The 20,630-nt window shown below is 38.6% G+C and overlaps 1 protein-coding gene across 1 annotated transcript; it reads right to left on the bottom strand.

Moving 5' to 3' along the window:
• Positions 1–15: 15 nt before the first annotated feature.
• On the bottom strand, positions 16–15,083 carry LOC123710478 (frizzled-2). Its single transcript, XM_045662407.1, has 3 exons — positions 14,708–15,083; positions 2,914–3,094; positions 16–2,807 (listed from the first exon to the last, which is right to left on the bottom strand). Exons 2-3 carry the CDS (start codon positions 3,073–3,075, stop codon positions 1,350–1,352), a joined length of 1,620 nt encoding a protein of 539 aa, XP_045518363.1. The 5' UTR covers positions 3,076–3,094; positions 14,708–15,083; the 3' UTR covers positions 16–1,349.
• Positions 15,084–20,630: the final 5,547 nt, after the last annotated feature.

Raw genomic sequence — 20,630 nt, 5'->3', positions numbered from 1 at the left:
ATTGTCTCCTTCGCGATTGACATCAAAACTATTGCACTCGTTTTTACGTAGAAAAGTAGCAAATAGGAAGTTTGTTCTATTGTACGATAGATGGCGGTGTTCAGTCACTACTCGCCGACGGCAGGACGACGCGGAAGCTTCATATACTGACCAATAGATGACGACGACAACTAATAGGGAGACATCTAGCGGCGGTTCGCATTCAAGAAATACCTACACGAACACATCCGAGATGAATCTTATAGAATTATTTAATTTTTAAATTATTACGTATACCACGATCATAGATACAATATTATTACGTACAATTTTACAGCATTATTTCAGAATTATTATTAAATTACAATTACCCAATAATTAAAAGGTATAAAGTAAATTAGCCTTATTCATCTAAAAGATACGCGTCCGACTCGAACGCTCGTCCTCTCGCTCTCGCTTTACAAACGTACACAATACGAGCGAGCGAAACGGCACGATGGCGAATCACTTTAGCCGCGTCCCGTTCGCGGCCGAGTGAATCGCGAAACCGTCCCTCGCCACAGAAGCCGAGAGGAAGTCGGCGTTTCCATCGACGACTCCTTCGCGGTCTCTGTAGTCGGACGTATTTTTGTCTATGATTCTTCAAATTGTTTAGTCGGCCGGACCGAGCGTGGGTTTGCGGTATCTACGCAATTCGGATACAACGCGGAACTCGCGTTACGATGCCGCCATTCCGCTGACTCCGTTTAATAGCCGCTTCCGTCGTTTAACTATTTTAGTTATTTCCCGTTTTTCTAAACGTGTCGAGTGAGGATGTCACGATAGTTCGTTTCGAATCCTTTGATGGCGTCTCAAGGAGCGGATATTAAGCGGAACGTGGAGTGAGTTTGAACGGTTGGTTGGTTTACGTCGAATATGGATACATCCTCTCGTGCGGCAATCAATCGACTGTCGCACCTGAAGATTACGTATACGCGCTCGTCGACCGCGTCGCGCGTTCCGTTTATGCTAAGACTAGACAAGTCGCGACTCACATTCACTCCCTATAATATAAAATGCGCACGGGCCGTGCGTTTATCACATTTACAATTTGACCGTGGGCAGAGAAACGTCGAAAATGGCACTTCGAGGGGCTCGACGATTCGTCCCTTCGTTTCGAGAGAAACGATCACTTCAGTCCATTTGACTATCCACTGCGGCAGTCGGTCGGTCGTCGTGAGGAGCGCTCACACCGGGCCGTAGTCGGAGAGCGGCTGGGCGGATCGCGCGGAGGCCGACGGCGCGTGAGGCGGCGGAAGCGGGTGCGAGGGCGGCGGCGGCGGCAGCGGGGCGGGGGGCGGCGCGGGCGGCGGGCCGGCCGCCACTTCGCGTCACACGGCGCCCTTCACGAGAGCGCGGTGCGCGGGCGCCGGTGCCCGGCCTCCGCGCCACACGCGGCGCCACGAGTCCAGCGTCTTGCCCGACCAGATCCACACGCCCGACGTGATGCCCACGGCCAGCGCCATGAAGTACTTGAGCATGAGCGCCGAGTAGACGGGCTTGCCGCCGCAGGCCGACCCGCACGCGACGCGCTGCAGCCAGTCCTCGCGGCCTCCCGCCTCGTACGCGAAGCAGCCGATGACCACCCCCGCCGGTACCGCGTAGAGCACGCTGAACACGCCGATGCGGATCATCAGCTTCTCGAGCTTGTCCGCCTTGGAGCCGGCGCCGATGCCGCCCTGCCTCTTGATCACCGAGCGTATCCTGAACAGGGACACGAAGCCGGCCAGCAGGAAGGTCGCGCCGAGGGCGAAGTACACTATCAGCGGCGCCAGGACGTAGCGTTTCAGATTCTCCGAAGAAGTGTTGCCGACGTAGCAGATCCCGGCCACGGGGTCGCCGTCCACGGCGCCGGCCAACAGCACGGCGACGGTCTTGGCGGCGGGGATCAACCAGGCGGCGAGGTGGTAGTATTGGGCGTGGCCCGCGATCGCTTCGTTGCCCCACTTGAGGCCGGCCGCGAGGAACCAGGCAAACGAAAGGACCACCCACCATATCGACGACGACATGCCGAAGAAGTAGACGAGGACGAAGACGAGGGTGCAAGCGCTGGGGCCGTTCGAGGAGGTCTTGAGCAGCGCCCCGTCGCAGGCGATCTCGTCGTGGCCGACGACCAGGCGCGCCAGGTACCCGATCGCCACCATGAAGTAGCAAGCGGAGAGGTAGACGATCGGTCTCTCGGGGTACTTGAAGCGCTGCGAGTCAATGACGAAGGTCGTGAGCGTCATGAGGGTGGAGAAGGCGCAGAGGCCGGCCCACAGCGCCACCCACACGGCCGCGAAGTCCTTCTCCTCGCGAGTGAAGTACGGGCCGCGACACGGCAGCGCGCAGCCGGGCACGCCGGCCGTGCGCGCGCTGGCGTTGTGCAGGGCGCGCACGCTCACCAGGGGCGGCCGGCACGCGCACGCGCACTCCTCGCTTGCGACCTCGCCCGGGCTTGCAGCCGGGCCGCTTTCGCAGTTTTTTGGATCCTTGCAGTGGTTTTTGTACGGCCGGCGAGGCGGCGGCCGCGGCGGCTCGGGTTCCTGCGCGCGATCGTTCTCCTCCATGCAGAGATGGTCGGGATCGCCCAGCCGGGGCAACTTCTCGCAGGCCATTCGCTCGGGCCACTGGAACCCGTACTTCTGCATGAGCGGCGCACAGCCGGCCCGGGCGCGCTCGCACACGCTGCGGCAAGCCGGCACCGGCATGGCGTAGTCCTCGAAGCATATGGGAGTGTACACAGAACACAGGAAGAACTTCAAGTCGGCCGAACATTTAATTTCCACGAGTGGCCAGTATTGGTGCACCTGCAATGAAATAATGCAACGTAAATACATAACGTCTACATACTCGTAGATAAACACCTGTCGAATGTTGTATTCAAAGTGGATGATACAAGATGCGAAAACTAACCTCTAGGCCGGCCTCATCCTGCGTGTCGTGGTCGAGCCCATTGGGGAAGGAGGTGAGGTTGTATCCTATACCACGGCACATGGGAATGGTGATCTCCTCACAGCGAGGCTGCAGAGCCGCCGCCGCCGCCACCGCGCACGCCCACACCCACACGCCTAGCATCGCGCTATGCTAACCGCATCTGGAAATTGTAAAAAAGCCATTTTAGCATTGTTTTATTAGTTCTTATCTAAGTCAGATAATACACACGTCCGAGGGTGGCCGATTTGTTACGCTCGACTCGAATTTGAAGTCGTTTGATCCTAAACGGAAGGGCACCTCTAAAGAAAGGCATTCAGTGCGCGTATCTGTTACCGCCACGTGTATGGCGGATCGTTAAATTGATATTAACCGAACTGGCCCAGCGAAGACACATCCGCCTCTAAAGAGTATTCGAGTACGAGAAACTATTCTCAACGACAAACTGAAAATAATTTCACTCGTTAGTAGTCCGCATTGCATTCATGCTTTTTACTGAAGCTCGGCCCTATGGAATAAAAGCATTGGAAAAGGCTGTTCAGTGAATCAGTGAAACAGACCGGAGATCCTTTTTTCATTCAGATAACTTACATTTAGTGTTCGAGTATAATGGACTGGTGGTGACGTGATATTTATATTAAACCTTTAGTAATAAATATATAGAAGATTTCTGCCATTTCAGCAAATAATATAAAATTGAGTATCGGACACGACACAATACTAAATGCCGGATTAATCTAGCGAAAGCTTGAAAAAAATTTATTTTATTGCGCCAAAAAGACGTGAGATATCTGAACCCCATGTGATTGAATTTAATTTTGCAAACCATAGGTTCAGGACCATGTCAGCTATGAAGCCATAAAATTTCTAAAAACAGCTTTCTATAGGGACGCAATGTGGGGTGGTCGAGCGACTATAAACAATGCACTCGTAAAATTTGTAGCAGTTGCAGACCGTATCAATTATACCATACCTACCGGTGAGGTCTCTCTCGCTTTTTATGAAAAACAAACAGATGAATTATTCTCCTATAATCGAGGCAATATACTTTTATTAATAATATTATTATTGAGTTCTATTTTATCCTTATCATAGGCATAGATATTAGCTTGGTATTTCTGAGGTAGCGGTTTCGGTGAACCAGTCCTTATTTACAACTTTGCAAGGCCTTAATTAGTAATATGGTTAAGACACCCATCGCACTGTTAATAAGGAAGTTTTAATTAATATTCAATAGTGCAGCTGTTTTTGTAGAACATGTGTATTACTGAATAAGGAAATACAATTGACAAAAATATATTAATGCATTTCAATTGTAATGTACTGACTTTATAAAGGGGTATTTCTATCTATCTAAAAAGGATGCTCGTTATCCCTTAGCGAGGGTTTTTAAACTACCGAAAGTTTTGAATACACAAAGTCGCGAAAATATAATCAAACTCAATATCGCTTTTGTCTAACTGATTGAACCGCTAACAATGTTTACGTAACCGAAGGCTCGGCAGCTCGTTATTCTGGTTGAGAAAGAGCTGTAAAAGCTGGTGTCGAGTAGCTTGGACGTGTCGCTAAATGCAATCCGCATTTCAAATTAATCAATCGGTTCCTAAACTGATGTTTAATCGTATCCTTTTTGATTGGCTTAAATTATAAACTCACCATCAACCACAACAGCTAATATAATATTAATACTACTCCTCTAATTAAAGTAAACCCGTGTTTATAATCGTTCTGGTTTAAAATAAAATGTCCTCCTAATTTTGGCTTTCTTTCGTATAAGGTGTTCAATGGTCATGTGGGAATAATTTTGACAGGTTGTCGTTTGACAGAAATGGCCGGTCGAGGTTGATGCCCGATCGGTTGGCTTCGCGCCAACTGATTAAAAGCTTATAGACTGTGGCGTGGTACAAGGAACTTTAGAAAAATCTTAGTTATTTTTTTTTACTGAAAATTTGCATCATAAGCTTCATCTCCAGCCTATATTAGTTTTTTATCTGTACCATACAAAATTGTAAACGGATAAGCAAATGTTTATTTGGTATGTCTCTGCGCACTAAGGGTGAAAACAAAGGTCTTCATTTGTTATTATACAATTTGGTTTAAAAACGGGAATTACAACCGAAGAACGAAGACGGGCCACTAAGACTAGGTTACTAAGAGTTCCAATTTACTTGAATCTAATAAATCGCTTAACGCGTTCACTAGCACCACCGGTGAAGTAGTTAGACCGCTAATGAAAATACGTACAAACGAGCCCGCCCGCCAGATTTGTCCTTATTGCGTTTGTGGGAACTGCCTGTTTGTATATTTAACGGGTGAGTTTACCGGTAGTTAAAACGAACTGATAAAAATCTTTGACTAATTAAAAGCGAATATAACAAATTAAATAACATAAAGTAAATACAAATGTATCTTAAATAGTCTCCATATAAGTAACGCTGGGAGCTGTATAGAGTTCATTAAAAATACATATAAGGTACGGACGTAGTATATTTCTGAGGTGAACCCGTGACCTCAGGGGTTTTACGAACTCGGGGAAACTATTCTACATTAAAGAAGTTTATCTGAACTTAGTCATTCAAAATTCCCTGTCAACCCGCTTCTATATATTATAATGAAAGGGTGGTTGCGTGACGATTTTTTGTCGCTTTCTTGTTAGAACCGACTGTATAATTTATAGCTTTATTGTCACTGCGTAAAAATGTAACTTCTGATAAAGCTTAAATGAAATAATACCCGTTAACAAGCCCATGACGAGCTGAAACAGTGAAGTCGAAGGTGACCCAGAGGTTAATGGTGCGGACCATTCTAACATAAGGGTATAATAATCTAAAAACAACGCCTTACAGCTGAAATGATAATCGATACGCCATATTACATGGTGTACAGATAAAAGATCGACCGCCACAACCACCCGATAGAAGGGACCTCCAGGAAAAAGAAACCACAAAAGCGATGGGCTGACGAGTCAAAGTTTCTGGGGAGCAATGGATGGAGGAATCTTAGAAAAGATCCAAATGGAGAGTTCTGCAGGAGGCCTTTAACAAACAGGGGTCCATGCTGTAGGAAACAAAACTAACACTCATATGATATATAATTTTTAATTGTAAGGAATTAAATTGGCTCAATTATTATTATAACAAGTAGTATATCCTTGATATGCTTGGAATACTTCAGTTCGGCAATGGCTATCCCTATGATGATAATGACCTATCAAATTTGACCCACATGAATTTAGGTATCTTTGGAGGTTCTGATACTCATTTTTGAGAACGTCTTAAAGCTGGAACAAGTGGCCTATCATAATTGTACATACATTATTCTCTTATCATTTCATAGTTTCGCATGTTACAGTGATATTCACGGGCTCAGTCGTGGAGTGGTTAAGCAGGATCCTGTCACTCAGACTGCAGCTAACTGTAACTTTATCGTTTGCTCATTTTTTTTATGATTATGTATTTAAGCAACAGTTTTCCATGTAACTAATTGTATGAGAATAATCTAAAGGCACGTGTAATGCAAAAACCGCAAGATTACCGCTATTTAGTTTTCTCAAGTACTTTTTGTTGAACTCTGTTCGTTTGAATTTACAAAATATAATTGTGTCACGTATAGTATGACATGATTTCATCGACAGATAGTGTTATCTACGTCTTGAGTAGTATTATATTTGATAGTTTAGCTCAGCTTATGTTCGTTTGACACTTGACAGTAAAATTTATGAGATTTATAGTGTATGATTTTCATTGTAACTAATACCGTACATTTAAGTGTGCTATAAACTAGATGTATTAGAAAAACATCTATAAAAAAGGTAGAAATTCACAGATTCATGAATAATTTATGATTTGATTATATGTTGACATGATGATGTAAAAACCCAAATTAATTCCGTATATTCCGTTCACAATAACGAATTATAATCATTATTTGAACTATGTAAAGCGGATAAGGCAATGCTTTAATAAATAGACTGCGTTTGTACAATATTATTTCTTTCTGTGTTTATTAAAATTAAAAATAAACGTTAAGACGAAGATTAGTTTCTTGGAAAAGTTGTTCGTTTTCTACGTATAAATGTTTAATTTGCATATAAGTACCTACCGGTCTTTGTTTCCTCCCCTATATTGTCTCGACAAAGTGTATAATTACACCCTCGTATGACTGAGATAAAAAATAAATAAGTATAAGAAAATATAACAATAACATTAATTAATAATTACGATAAAATGTCATGACTTCCAGATGTAGACCAAATGTTCTACATTTGCAGTAAACTTTTTTATAACCGCGAAATCTAAGAGCAAATTTATATGACTAACAAATAAAAAACATTAGTAAGTCTAGTAAGCATCTTTGCAAGATTCTTTTGCCTGTAATCTTTCCAAATAGAGTTTACATTTTTTGTAATCTCCCTTAAATACCTCCCTTAAAACAATAGAAGAGGTCATAAAACATCTTCCCCAAGGCCGATAGGTCGACAATGCGTTACGTTTCAAAGAAAATGTTGCACTAAAATATGAAACGAAGGCAGGCTGCCAATTTGCAAACAAATGTTGAAGAATTTCGCAAAATTTTTACAACGCAATTAAGCTTAAAGTGTCGCATTAAGACTATTATTTTTAAAACAATACGTGTACCCGTGAAAATAAAATATTTTACCTGGGCCGCTTTATCTACATCTAATTCTGTGAAACAGGTGCTGTGACCGGCTGACACTATAAAAAATGGTCGTTATTTTATGTTTAAGTTTATTTATTTAAAGAATTATTTATTTTGGTAAATTCGTTCAATACAGAATGTAGTCTATGATTTAGACACCATTAGCTGTGTAGCCTTTTACTAAATAATTTTCTCGTGCATTGATATTTGATATTGTCAAAAATATAACCGCAGTGGTGATGAAATGTTTTGGGGAATGACACTATTTTTAGATCGGTCCCTTGTTCGTTCATTGAGTCTGAATGATCTGAGTGAGATTAAGCCCGCATTGCTCACATTCCGGAACTTTTTTGATTCCGCCATTGTATTATATTCATTTCAAATTCCAATAAGTTTTGACATATGACACGTCATTCGTGTTTAATAGCAACTTGGGTGAATAATTCCCTTAAGGCTTAAGAAAAAATCAAATTGCTTACTACAACTTTTTTTCTATTTGATAAGTCAAATAAATAATTAATTATAAGTGTATCTCTCGTTAAGCTTTTAAAGATTACTTTAAATGGATATACTATTGTTAAATATCGGTTCCCGTAATGGTCGAACTGCGTTAGAAACTGTCACTTCCTTATGTTTCAAAATGGGGTCTTTTTGATATCGATCGCGCTCAGGTAGTCGGGAACGGATGATTTATTGCAAGTCTTGTTTGTCCAAATAATCGATGCCTGGCAAATTCCACCCCACACCGATATACGCCCTAATTTATGGGCAGTAAAGTTTTGTTTCGTTTGTACTACACTTCTAGTTAATGTTGCCATTACGAAAATTCCTCGGCTGCTATTCGGGTGATTTTCGATAAATTAGGGATTTGTTTGTGCGCTTATATAAATTATAAAGGTTCATTGTGAGCATAACAAACGACTGTTTGAACAGTGCAGGCTTTAATCGAACAATCGAGTATGACCTTATGAATTGTAATTTTAAATGTTTAACTCGTAATGTAAACGCGAGTTGGTCTGTTACGGAAAAGCATAGCTTTCAGAACTGAAAACTGTACTTTAGCTGAAAAAAAATACTATGTACATAGTATTGGCTTTTGTTAACATAGCTTTTACACATTGAAAGAAAACACTTCTTTACTGGATATAAACTTATAATTTATATATACCGGATTGAAGCTATTAGCTATATATATATATATGTATTATAATAAATAGCTTCAATCCGGTAAAAAAGTGTTTTCTTTCAAATGTATTTATTAATTGAGACAAGACTTTAGGTCATAGTCCGCAGCCACATACGACTTCAATGTTCTAACCGTTTTATTCTAGCAAAGACTTGGCAGACTACAATTTTTCACAAGGGTGTATCCCTGACGTGATTACCGAACACCCCGCACTCCGGCCCCCGGACAACCCCCGGCCATAATGTAATCCAACTTCTCCTGACCCTAGCTAAGACAACTATCCGATTCAATGATTTCCATTGAATGAGGAACCATATTTATAGATGATATCTTGGTCTACGTTACCACGAGATTTTCTAATCCATACAAAACTAAAAAATTGGCAAAGGTGATAAGGGAGCTAACACGCGTTATCAGCGGTTATCACTCAATCTTGTACACGCTATACCGTGTAACTACACTATTACAAGTTTACGATACGTGTTATAAAACTAAATTTTATGTTATTGCCTCGAGCATTCAGATTTCAATGATAACGCGGATTTTCTTATCGTTACGTAAAGATTTTTCTCGATATTTTAGGAAGAAATGGTTTTATATGAAACGCAAGTATATAAGCGTTGTTCTTATGTCGTTTACTCGCAAGCACGCTTTCGGCGTAAAATTCAGAGTTGGGCCTTAGCGAGAAAACACTCCCATATGTGAAAAATCTATTTGATCTGTCATCGGGAGTATTACCATCATCATCTCTGTATTACAGTTAATTCAATCATGTTTTTGTAGATACGGCGACAAATGAACAATAGATACAATCTGTCAAAGTGCAATCGTTAAAATAAATTGCGTTCTATTAAAAAATCCCATGCAATTGAAAAATTTTACGTTTGATTAGAATCATCTAGAATTAAAAATAAATTCCGAGCGGTGTTAGGTAGTGGTATCTGGTCGTCGTAGCTGTTATCAGTTTATCAGTACCAATATCAATAAATCATGCAGCTCTATCATATTGTAATTAAACAACCTTATCAGTACACCGGGTTACATACTCCTTCACAATATTATAACGGACTATGGAGAACGAAAATCATTATTTTGGCCCGTTGTTTTATATGTAATCGAATAATATTTTCTTTATATTGATAGGGTGAGGTCTGCCCTGTGTTTCGATTTCGAAAACTACCGAGCCTCTGTCGGGAATCTGGTCTCGCGAAACCATAACGATTTGAATGTTCAATTGGGTCGAGTGTAAGGTTATAAAAATTAAAATACATTCGGTAGATGCCATTCTAAAGTATTCGGTTCTAATTGGCGCCAATGAGAGAAACACGGTGGCCTGATTGCATTAAATATCAACCGGTTTACCACAGGCCTAGTCTAACAAATACACAAATATACTGCCTTGTATAATAAATGTAAAATAAATCTAACAGACAAAATACATTAAAGATAAACAGATGAACTTTTGAAGTGTCAATTATAATTGGAAAGCTAGACTTCTAAATTTCATTTTCCATTATAATAAAGTACTTATAAACAATAAATCGTGTTTGTACAGCTCTCAAGGTGATCCAATGTCCAATTTGTCCAAGGCGTCGCTCTGATTACGTATCAAGTGCACACTGATAGAGGTCTTTTTAAGTGTTTAAAAGCCATCTCAAATCAATTGGTTAATGTAAAATCTCGCTTATAAGGGTGTGACTATATATATTTTAACAGATTTTGTTTTCCCGCCACTAGAAGACGCTTGGACCAATTTGGGAAATGAATTTGTTGTGATATAGATGACAGCTAAAGTGACGGTTGGTCAAAGTAAAATATTTGCCTCGGGAAAGCGAACGAACAATCAAAACACCCAGTGTTTAATATTCTGAGAGCATAATTGTCCGTTATGTTTAGACCATAAGCAGTGGTAAGTAGTCATTACAAGCGTATAATGCTTGTCGAATATTTTATAAACATTCATTGTTTATGTCTGCCACGCTGCCGCTCCGTTTTCATACAATTCTAACTACTCGTTTCTAATATTACGCTATGCGATCAGAACTTCCGATAGAGGGTAGTTGCAAAAATTCACTCTTTCCTACTTTTGTGGGTACACGTAATCTTTTTACTACCATTGTTTGATTGGTAAGTAGATACATGAATAGCTATTTTAAAAGGAGTTTCCTTTGGGCCGAATAAAATATGATAGTGCCCAAGATGAATTCAATATTTTACTCCTTTTAATAATATACAAATATAAGAGGTTTATAGATAACGTTCACGGGTTTTATTGAAACGTATAACTTTAGAAACTTTCAATCCGATTGAATAACAAATAGCTTTATATGTTTAGAAAATAAGCCATAAATTAAAGTCCGAACATCACCGGTTTACGAAACGAGAGCCTTTAAAATTCAATAAGCGTCTTAGGCTGTACATACACGAACGACACTGGCCAACATTTTTATTACATTTAACGTGGCTTTTAAGTGTCTTATTTTAAAGTAAATCACGCGGCAATGTAACGTTTTTTTTTTAAATTGCTTTCAGTAATAGTAACCAGTAGGTAAACCACATTAGGCAAGTAGTAGGTAGAAAAACGATTGACCAAACCAACCAGTAAAACCAGGGCGAGCTAAAGTTGAAGATAGCCGTATGTGTTGCCCAAAAGCGTCGGCCCTAAGTCGATGGGTGGTATGGGCTGCATGTATAAATAATTTGATAAACGACGAAGCAGGCCCAGCGGGGCTACCTCCTCGTTAATATCCTTAATGGCTGGACATGTGACTGAATTCTTACAAATAGAATATTATATTACTGTTACGAAATTGCCCGTACAACTGTCAATACAATTCAGGAAGGGCAAGAAGCAGTTGTCTTCGTTACAGGGCTTTATCCACTGAATAGATAAAACGTAAGATAAGAGGAAGCCGAGTTAACCTTTTTGGGATTAATAGATTAAAAAAAAATTCAAACTCGTGAGACACTTAAATTTAAGATTTAATAACATACTTAATTCATACAATAACGGAGCTTATATTATTCCCGCACAGTGGTTTCTCTGACAGTGTCAAAGGCGCGAGGCACAAAGACTCGAGCTCACAAAGGGCATACCCCGAGGGCTCTACAGTCTTACACTTTAGTGGGGTACCCAATTGAGCAATTAACTAAATAAACCAGCCACGAATTATTTCTTTTAGCTGGGCTACTCTACTTATGTGTAACTTGACAGAACTCGGCATTCAATTCAGCGCTTGCAAATGGAATATACTCACGACGAGTTAAATGGAGCCAATTAAATGAGAAACTTGTTTTGAGAAATATATAAAAATGATAATGTGTCGGTTCACTGCCGTAGACGGTAACTGGGAGTATAAGTTAACATATGTTTTTGGCGATCAGTACGCGCGAAGTAACAGTTCGAATAGAAATTATACTTTTCAACTTTTGATCAATTCAGCGTACTGCACAACCAGGACCTTACAAATGAGCGAGTAGATTGTGCAGTACGCTGGCTACCGGTGGCATCCCGAGTCATTAAAACAATAAATAACAAGCTGTCCGCACATAAATCTAAATATCACCGAGACGCAAACGACTCGGACGAATGCAAATGATACCAGCATAACGTTCACGCTTAAAAATTTATAAGCGGCCATAAAATATACAGAACAAACAGATCTTTGTCGGACGCGTGAATCCCGAATGTTAGCGCGGTCATCGAACTCGCTACTCGACGTACTAATTACATTTAATGCGTTTTACCTGCAATTAGTAGGTGTTAGGTAATACAGAGCGGCTGTTGGTATTGGATGTGTGTTTGGGCCGAGGCTGTTGTTTTCATCATCATCGCCCACGCACCCGTTCCACCGTTTTTATTGAGCACACATCGATATAGTGTTTGGGTTTATTTATTTTTATATCTGGCATCTCCAAGTGTTATAACGATGTACAACATTGTGGAGCTGGAGTGCTATTGTATTAGATTTACGCGATTGTTATTGCAATATATTTGAAAACGTTGTTTACATAGTTATTTGAAGGAAAGCTTAGTTATGGGAAATGTTTTAACACATTACATGTTACACGGTACGTCAAAAGGGTAAAATGTAATTTGTGTTTAATGGCTGAAATGAAATAGTTAAACAATAATGCTTTTCGTATCACAGCGTTAATAATTTGATCAGTGTATGACGGAACCGATGTTTATGAACGTTGCTTGTGCTCGTTAACGCAAAGCGAAACTTTACAAGAGCAAAAGCGAAATATTTAAAATTGATATATATTTTTGCAGGTTTAATTGAGGCTTAATGATTTACAAAGCAGACAAGGCCCGCCGATAGCGTCGCAACTCAAAACGCCAATAATAAAATTTCACAATTTTTATTCAGCTAGGCTTTCGCAAGCACTGTTCAACTTTTATATTCCACCGTTTCGAGTACCGGCAAGAGCTGTCAAGAAATAAAGCGCATATAAAATTTGTCAATTTATTGCATAATAAAAATTTACCGCTGATAAATCTGTTTAGGGTACCGAATGACAATTTACTTTTTAGTAACGAAACTTTATTGCTAAAGTGACTTTTCAGCATTTAACGTTTGTTAATATTTTTGTATTGAGTTTAACTGATAGCTAAGTCGTTTTTGGTCTTCACAAATTAAATTTTTTAAGTAAATTAATAGTATTATACAAACATTATCAAAACTAGCGTATATTGACCAAATAAGCTCACATCACACGTAACTTAAGTCAGTAATGAAAAATCTTAAGGCTAGACTAGTGAACGACCCCATAAATAATACGACAGACAGAGTAGTCTGTGTTAAGTATTAAACACATTTCCCGGGCGTACAATAATAATAAATTACAACAACAGTATGAATGCTGGCGTTCAATGTATTGCAGACTTGTCTCTGAAGCGCTGAGTGCAGCCTCCACTTCAGATAAAACGACGACAATTTACAATATTAATAATGCCCGCGACAACGAAAACATCTCTCGCCTAATTCCAAGATCTGAAATTCGCATATGTATTGATAATTGTCAGCATCATAATGGTAATGTCGAATAAAGAATTGTTAGGTTGTCTGCTAAGAAGCAAGGAATTCTGTGAAGCTATTTAAAAATTGTAACGCGTAGGCATTGTCATATGACGTTAATCGTCGATGAAGACGAGTCGTAAATACGCGTGAGTCAGTCGAACGATGGTTATTTTCGACTTGCAAATGAGAAAGTGCAGTTTAAGCTATAGCTAGGTTTAGTTCAGGTGGCGGGTGCAACGCACTCTTACGTTTATTTCTTTGCAGGCCTGCACAGAGTATCCGGTTGTTTCGACCATAAACTATTTTATACTTTTTCTGACGTTGACTTTAGCCACAGAATACCAATGGGGTTACTGGTTTAGGAATGCTACTAGGGATAATTTAGGGGTGTACGTTAATTATTAAAAAATAATTCAGTTCGTAACGATTTCCACACACCGGGTGTGTAAGGTATAAACAATGTATTAAAATACATAAATAATAGTACATGAATGCACAATTCAAACGCTGATTGCAATTGAAAGAATCTCATCTTCATGCAGCAATTAGACGATTAAGTTTAAGGTAATAAAAATACGTGAATTTTGACGTTATTTTACTCATTGATACAGTAAATAATTTGTATTGATACCAAAGTAATATTTATTTGTATGTAAAAAGTTTATTCTTAAGTAGGTACCTACTTTGTTGTACGAAACGCGGGATGCAAGTATTGTTTAATATTTATTTCAAATGTCGTTGCTATTCACCTCATGACTAGAAGTCACAACCATACATAATTATTAAGATATACAATCGTACCTAATTGTCTGAGCGGCTATCGCGTTTACACTTATCGCCTCAAAACAAATCCTAGCACCTTATCAAGCCACAGGTAAACCTACGTCAAATCAATACGATAACTCACCTCTTTCAGCCAAAATTGTAATAAAACCCAAGATACAACACAATTCACAGTTGCACTCTAATCACATCGTCTTCTAAAGCACATAATTAAATCCATGTTATCATTTAAAAGTATCGATTCACAGGATCCAGTCACACGGTTAGGTCGCTTCTCCGCGACGCTATAATTTTAATTTTAGAAGATTACAGTCCTTGAAGGTATTTCACGAAAAAAAACTGTTGAGATTCCTATATTTGATATTGCTGTAGCACTATAGAAATATGTAGTTATGTCATAGATCAGCTGAGCGTGTTTTTCAAACAATGCTTTCGGCGCGATAAAAATTTACAAATGCACAACACTACACCGCGACGCGCGGAGAGGGACTGAATTTGTTTCGTCGAATCACGAAACGCCAATGGCGAATGAGTGAATGAGAAAGGCGACAGCGCGCGAGGAGCGTGGCGTGGGGACTCTCCGCAAGTTTACTACACATGTAGATGGCGCTACTTGTGCCAGGACGGAGGACTATCTTAAGGATCAACAATAAGCAGCCGTTACTGTTTCTAACACCACTTGATGATATAAGAACCAACACATTTGCTTACTTTGAATAAACTAATTGAACTCAGATTAGTTACAAATATATATTTTGCAATGAATTTAATTCCGCTTCCAAATAAACATATTACTAATATTTAGTAAAGAGAGCCTCTAGGCTGAGGACAAGCATTACGGATATAGTATTAGATCAGAACTTATCAAAATAAATAGACACTTAAATCCTGTATACTACTAAAATATTTCATTTAAATGACTTATGATTAAATCTAGGGTAGGCGAATGTTTCCTACCCTCCAACTTATATTACTCAGTGTGTTTAGTAAATATATCAAGTATCTCAGAGCATCCACTTTTCAATCTCTGATTCTAAATCAGGGAAACGTTTCCAAATTATCGACGCGAAACGTTTTATCGAAAGTCCCTCTCCACCATATCCGGATTTAATTTACGCGAACAGCGGCGTTTTCTTCGTGACGGAAATTAGTGTGTACATTGCATTACTTTGAAGAGAGTTTTCAGAAAATCAGTGAAGAGTGTTCGGTAAATGTAAAAATTTCATTAAATCGGAGATTGGGAATCGTAATCACAAATGAAAAAATCGATTAAAGTTTGCGGAGCCGCTTCACTTTGTTATCTGGAGGGTCGATCAAATAGAATTCATTTTTGATCTCACTTCCCTATCACCGAAATAAAGAGAATGCTCTATTAAACTAAAGGGTCCTCTACAGTTGTGAATTCCGAATTCAGCTGATTAAAAGATGGCCGAGCCAAGCCAACTCAAGCAACTCTTACTGAATGATTACCTAGGATTGCTGTAATGTTTTTGTAAATTTATATTACTCCTTATTTGAATATTAATTAAACAAAAATAAATAAATCTTTCTAAAAATAATCCCACAAGTAAAATTATTAATCATCAACCAATATCGGTCATCGTTCACGTAATTGATTTAGTTCTGCGCGGGTTCAATAAATCAGCGCTTTATCTGCGCTATCGCTTCTATTGTTTATGGCCAGCGTATCATCTGTCATATTTCAACAAGAGGGGTTATTTACGCGCCAATAAACTCTTAGTTGTTGTCACAGGAAAATTAGTTGAACTAATTTATCAACGTAACCAACAATTATTACACCTCTGAAAATAATTGAAATTGTTCGGTTTTAAAAGACGTTAGAAACACTCAATTGTTTTTGCAAGATATCAACATATTGTTACTAATATAGATTTATTATGGAAAAAATGCAACATCTTTGTTACGAGCTTGTTTGTTGTTTCCATTAATGATTAAGACACCGTGTCACCGTCTTTGGAGATATGAAGACGCGACAGATTTAACTATGTACGAGACAATATGAATTACTATTGCGATAAAGTAATAAGAGTGCGTAAAATGTAAACCTAAGTTGACATTAGATAACTGAGTTGATAGACCGGCGCCGCTTTATCACAAGTCTAGACCGGTAGGTTAAAAACAATTTTATCTCCCAAATTCATATTGATTTTTTAAGCAAATGCATATTGAGAATTTGATGGGTCAGCTTTATGCGTACTGTTATATGAATTTATTTATTTATTTTTCGTATATAATAGATAATGTTTTAGAATCAGACCAGATATGTGAGGCGGCCTTGTATTGTCTATCTGAAGTACCTAACTTCGAATCATAGCCGGAATGAAAACAAAAACTAACGTGTTTTAAGAGGAACAATACCGGGAGACCATAAGCCGTGAGGTGTTCCGCTGTTGGTACGTAGAGTTAAACAAATGACGTTCAGCATAATGCAGTTGGAACGATTACAATGGGACAGTGGGCGCTTGTGGGCGCAACGCACCTTCTGGACACTCATGCGGTAAAGTGCTTAATCAATACTACGCCTGTTACCTGTACATATAGTTACGTTTGATGGTTTGTTTTGGAAATAATGATGCCTTGGTCGGTTTCATAGCGAAAAAACGTGAAGTATAATGAATGTACAATGTTATTGCAACAACCTTTTAGAAACACACTCAAAAAGGCCTGTGAAGATGTAAATAGGCAGCCGAAGTCTCGAAGGTTAGCGGATCATAGATACAATATATATAGCTAAAGAGGAAATTGTTTAGTTTGTTTAAGGAGATGAACCAGGTGAATGAAGGTACCTACTTGAAAAATAGGTACTATTAGCCGATTACGGTAATAACGATATGACGACGATGATACTGATAATAAATTTTTAAAAAGGTCTATATTTTATTAAACATACCTGGTTCCGAATGCTGTTAACTATGCGTTGCATAGATACTAATTTATTTCATCTACGTAAAATTTTACATAATAAAGCCAGCAATTAGCTTGTCCGCTCGTCAGTACTTGGAGTTCATCTCAGCTAACGGCTGCTCGAAAACAAAGGAACAAGCCCATGTCGTACATTAAATTATGCGTTAATTTGCTGTTTACCGCTCAATTTTACTAATGTGGAATCGTGTTTTTTCTTAATCCTGTTAATGTGGATTAAAGAGATACAGGTAATGATTACGAGCTGTTACAATTAGTTAATCTGGTAAAGGCTAAATTTATGAAAACGTGTGCAATCTTTGTGTTTAATTAAACACAAAATCCGGTTAACCTCGTTATAAAACTTCGTTATCAGTTATCAAGTTTAATTGTCTTGTTTAATGTTTACTTAAACATTATAATGTATTCTTGTACATTAAAAGTACTAGCTTTTAATTGGTTTCCGGTGGTAATCCGTTAAGAATACACAAACAGACCGTATGAATCTTAAAATATTATCGTTAATCATCATTCGGCTTCATAAAACATGAGTTTATTAAAAATAATTTCCTCATTAAGCCACTCGAAAGTATCAACAAATCATAGTAACCCTCTTATGGCAGTACATAATATTTTATTGAAACCAGATTCTGAAACGGAAGGATTGGCTCGGCTAGGTTCACCATCTGGCTTTCGATACAGTGCTGTATTGAGGAAGTGTTTGTGAAGATTACGTTGGATTATTTTGATAGAAAACAAGACACGAATTGCTTTATGTCTAATTGAATTGTGTACAGGTGTAAATGGTCTTGTCGAAGTATCAAATATCTAGTCAGTGATGTGACGTATTTAATATAATATTGAGGCTTTTATGAATGAGACCACACACGTCTCATATCAGTTTTTTAGACAATTACGAAACTCTTTATAATAAAAATTATTAATAGCGTTTAATACCAAAGTTCTGCGCGTTAATAATGTCTGTAATGTGAGTAGCACAAGAGCCTGCCGGCTACCTTCTCGGACTGATTGATGAAGCGAGTTCACCACCAGAAAATGTTATCTCGCAAGCTATATCTAGTCACAATAGTTAAATTAAATCAAAGGTAAGACTAGCAAGGACCCTACAATATGATAATAAAGTTCATTAACAATACATACCAACATCAGATTAATTATTTATGTATTCCTACACTTACGTACAAAATGTATTATATCATAAAATAATAAATAATAAACTGTGCTGTAACGAAAAGAAATCCTGGAATGCTTAAATAATTGCTAATAGCAATTGTTTTTTTGCCGCTACTATGGCTAACTTTCCACTTTTGACTTACTAGGAATTACATACTACACCCCATTCAATGCATTTTAATTCCTATAGCCATTGCGAAACTTGAATTTTGATTAAAATTACTTGTTTCCCACACCACTTCGCAATAAGACAGTGATATCGCTTTTATTCTCTCAATGAAGACAAATTAACGACACATCACAGTTTAAAATCCATCAAGATTTACTGCTGACCGATAACTTTATTTTGAGATGCAAGTCTTGGAAATACGTTAAAAAGATTTTGTATCACATACAACGCTGTTTTAGATTGTACATCATGGTGTCATATATGTATTTGATCAGAAATCCATAATTAATCTTTTCGTGATATTTACACGACACGGCATTCTTCCTAAATGACACTTAAATTCCACAGACAAAAGCAATGTGGTGAAAAAAAAAACAAAAGATTTATGAATGTCGCCGGGATGTGGGTGAGACCATAAATCACAGAAGAACGGCACAGCTTCGGCTAATCTTTATTATCTGAGCTAATGTTCTTAAAATAATAAAAATGTTGTTCAAATTAATTCATTCGTGAAAAAAGGTATCTACAATCAATCACCTCACATCTTTGATTCAAATATTTGTAAAAAAACTCAAATATATTTGATGGGCATAACAGTAAAATAGCAATGTATTAATCAATAAAAAAATATTAAAACTACTCATTCAATGACACAACTTTTTCAAATTCAACAAAGAAATGCTTTTAGAGCCAAACATATCTCCGGCCCGCTAACAAAATAAAGTTGTACGGACACTTACCTACACGTATATGATGAAGATGAACAAAGCTTCCACAAGATATCTGATGTATTGAATTGTGCCTTTTTGATCCCCATAATACAGCACGAGGCAACACCAGTAAAAGCAAGTAGGTGATCAAACTTTTGTCTACCGCTCGGTTATTTGCATTAACTATTAAAACACAGGGGTAGTCATCATGAATAGTGGAAATAAAAATCCTGAGTAATGAATTCTATGTTCTTTATTCGACAGAAAAATATATTTTTTTACTCAAAATGTATGTTCTTGTTAAACAAGAACAGAAGCTGCATTAACAGCATCTTGGCAACATTGTATTCCACTATTGAATGGGAACTTCTGAGCATTAAAGTTAATCTATTTCGCATTTCCTTTTCTAATAAACAATGTGGACATGTACAAGACAGTAAGCCGCAGGATATTTTTATCAGCTCTGATCGGCTTAACTTTTAAGCCGGCTGAAGGGTTGAAGCTTTAATGTCCGTCAGTGTGACGTTAAGTGGCATTAGATGATAGATATTGGCCCTACAATGCTTTGTGGTTTGCAGACAATACTGTCTCAAGCAAAAGCTTACTCAGGTGCGTTCAGAAATGCTTTTTTGCAAATGAAATAGGAGCGCACTAATGAAGCATAGGAGATTTATTCGTTACAACACAGATAAACCAATTTCAAAACACGGGTAGTTATATATTACAATAACTTTATTGCATTTTAACTATTTCAAAATTAACTTATCTTTTTTCCGTTATCAACATCATCATTTGTTTTATTGGCAAGTCGATGATCGGCCTCATGTGTCTAACACAAGCCGTCGAAATTTTTAGGTCTTAGACAAGCCACGATAGTTTCCTTCACCGTTCGAGCGAATGTTAAATGCGCACATAGAAAGAAAGTACATTGGTGCACAGCCGGGGATCGAACCTACGACCTCAGGGATGAGAGTCGGAAGCTGAAGCCACTACGCTAACACTGCTGTTTATTTACTTATTTATTTAGTACAAATATTTGAAAATAAGCAATC

This window comes from Pieris brassicae, chromosome 5 (assembly GCF_905147105.1).
Source record: "Pieris brassicae chromosome 5, ilPieBrab1.1, whole genome shotgun sequence".
In the NCBI taxonomy this organism is placed as follows: Eukaryota; Metazoa; Arthropoda; class Insecta; order Lepidoptera; family Pieridae; genus Pieris; species Pieris brassicae.
Note: the sequence above shows the minus strand (reverse complement) of the source record. Positions and strands in the feature narration are given on the sequence as shown.

Bases quoted from the DNA above. Each gene is read 5' to 3' on its own strand.
- LOC123710478 (XM_045662407.1), bottom strand. From the start codon at position 3,075: ATGCTAGGCGTGTGGGTGTGGGCGTGCGCGGTGGCGGCGGCGGCGGCT. The intron at 2,808-2,913 runs GTTAGTTTTCGC...ATTTCATTGCAG, and splicing joins AGGATGAGGCCGGCCTAGAG to GTGCACCAATACTGGCCACT.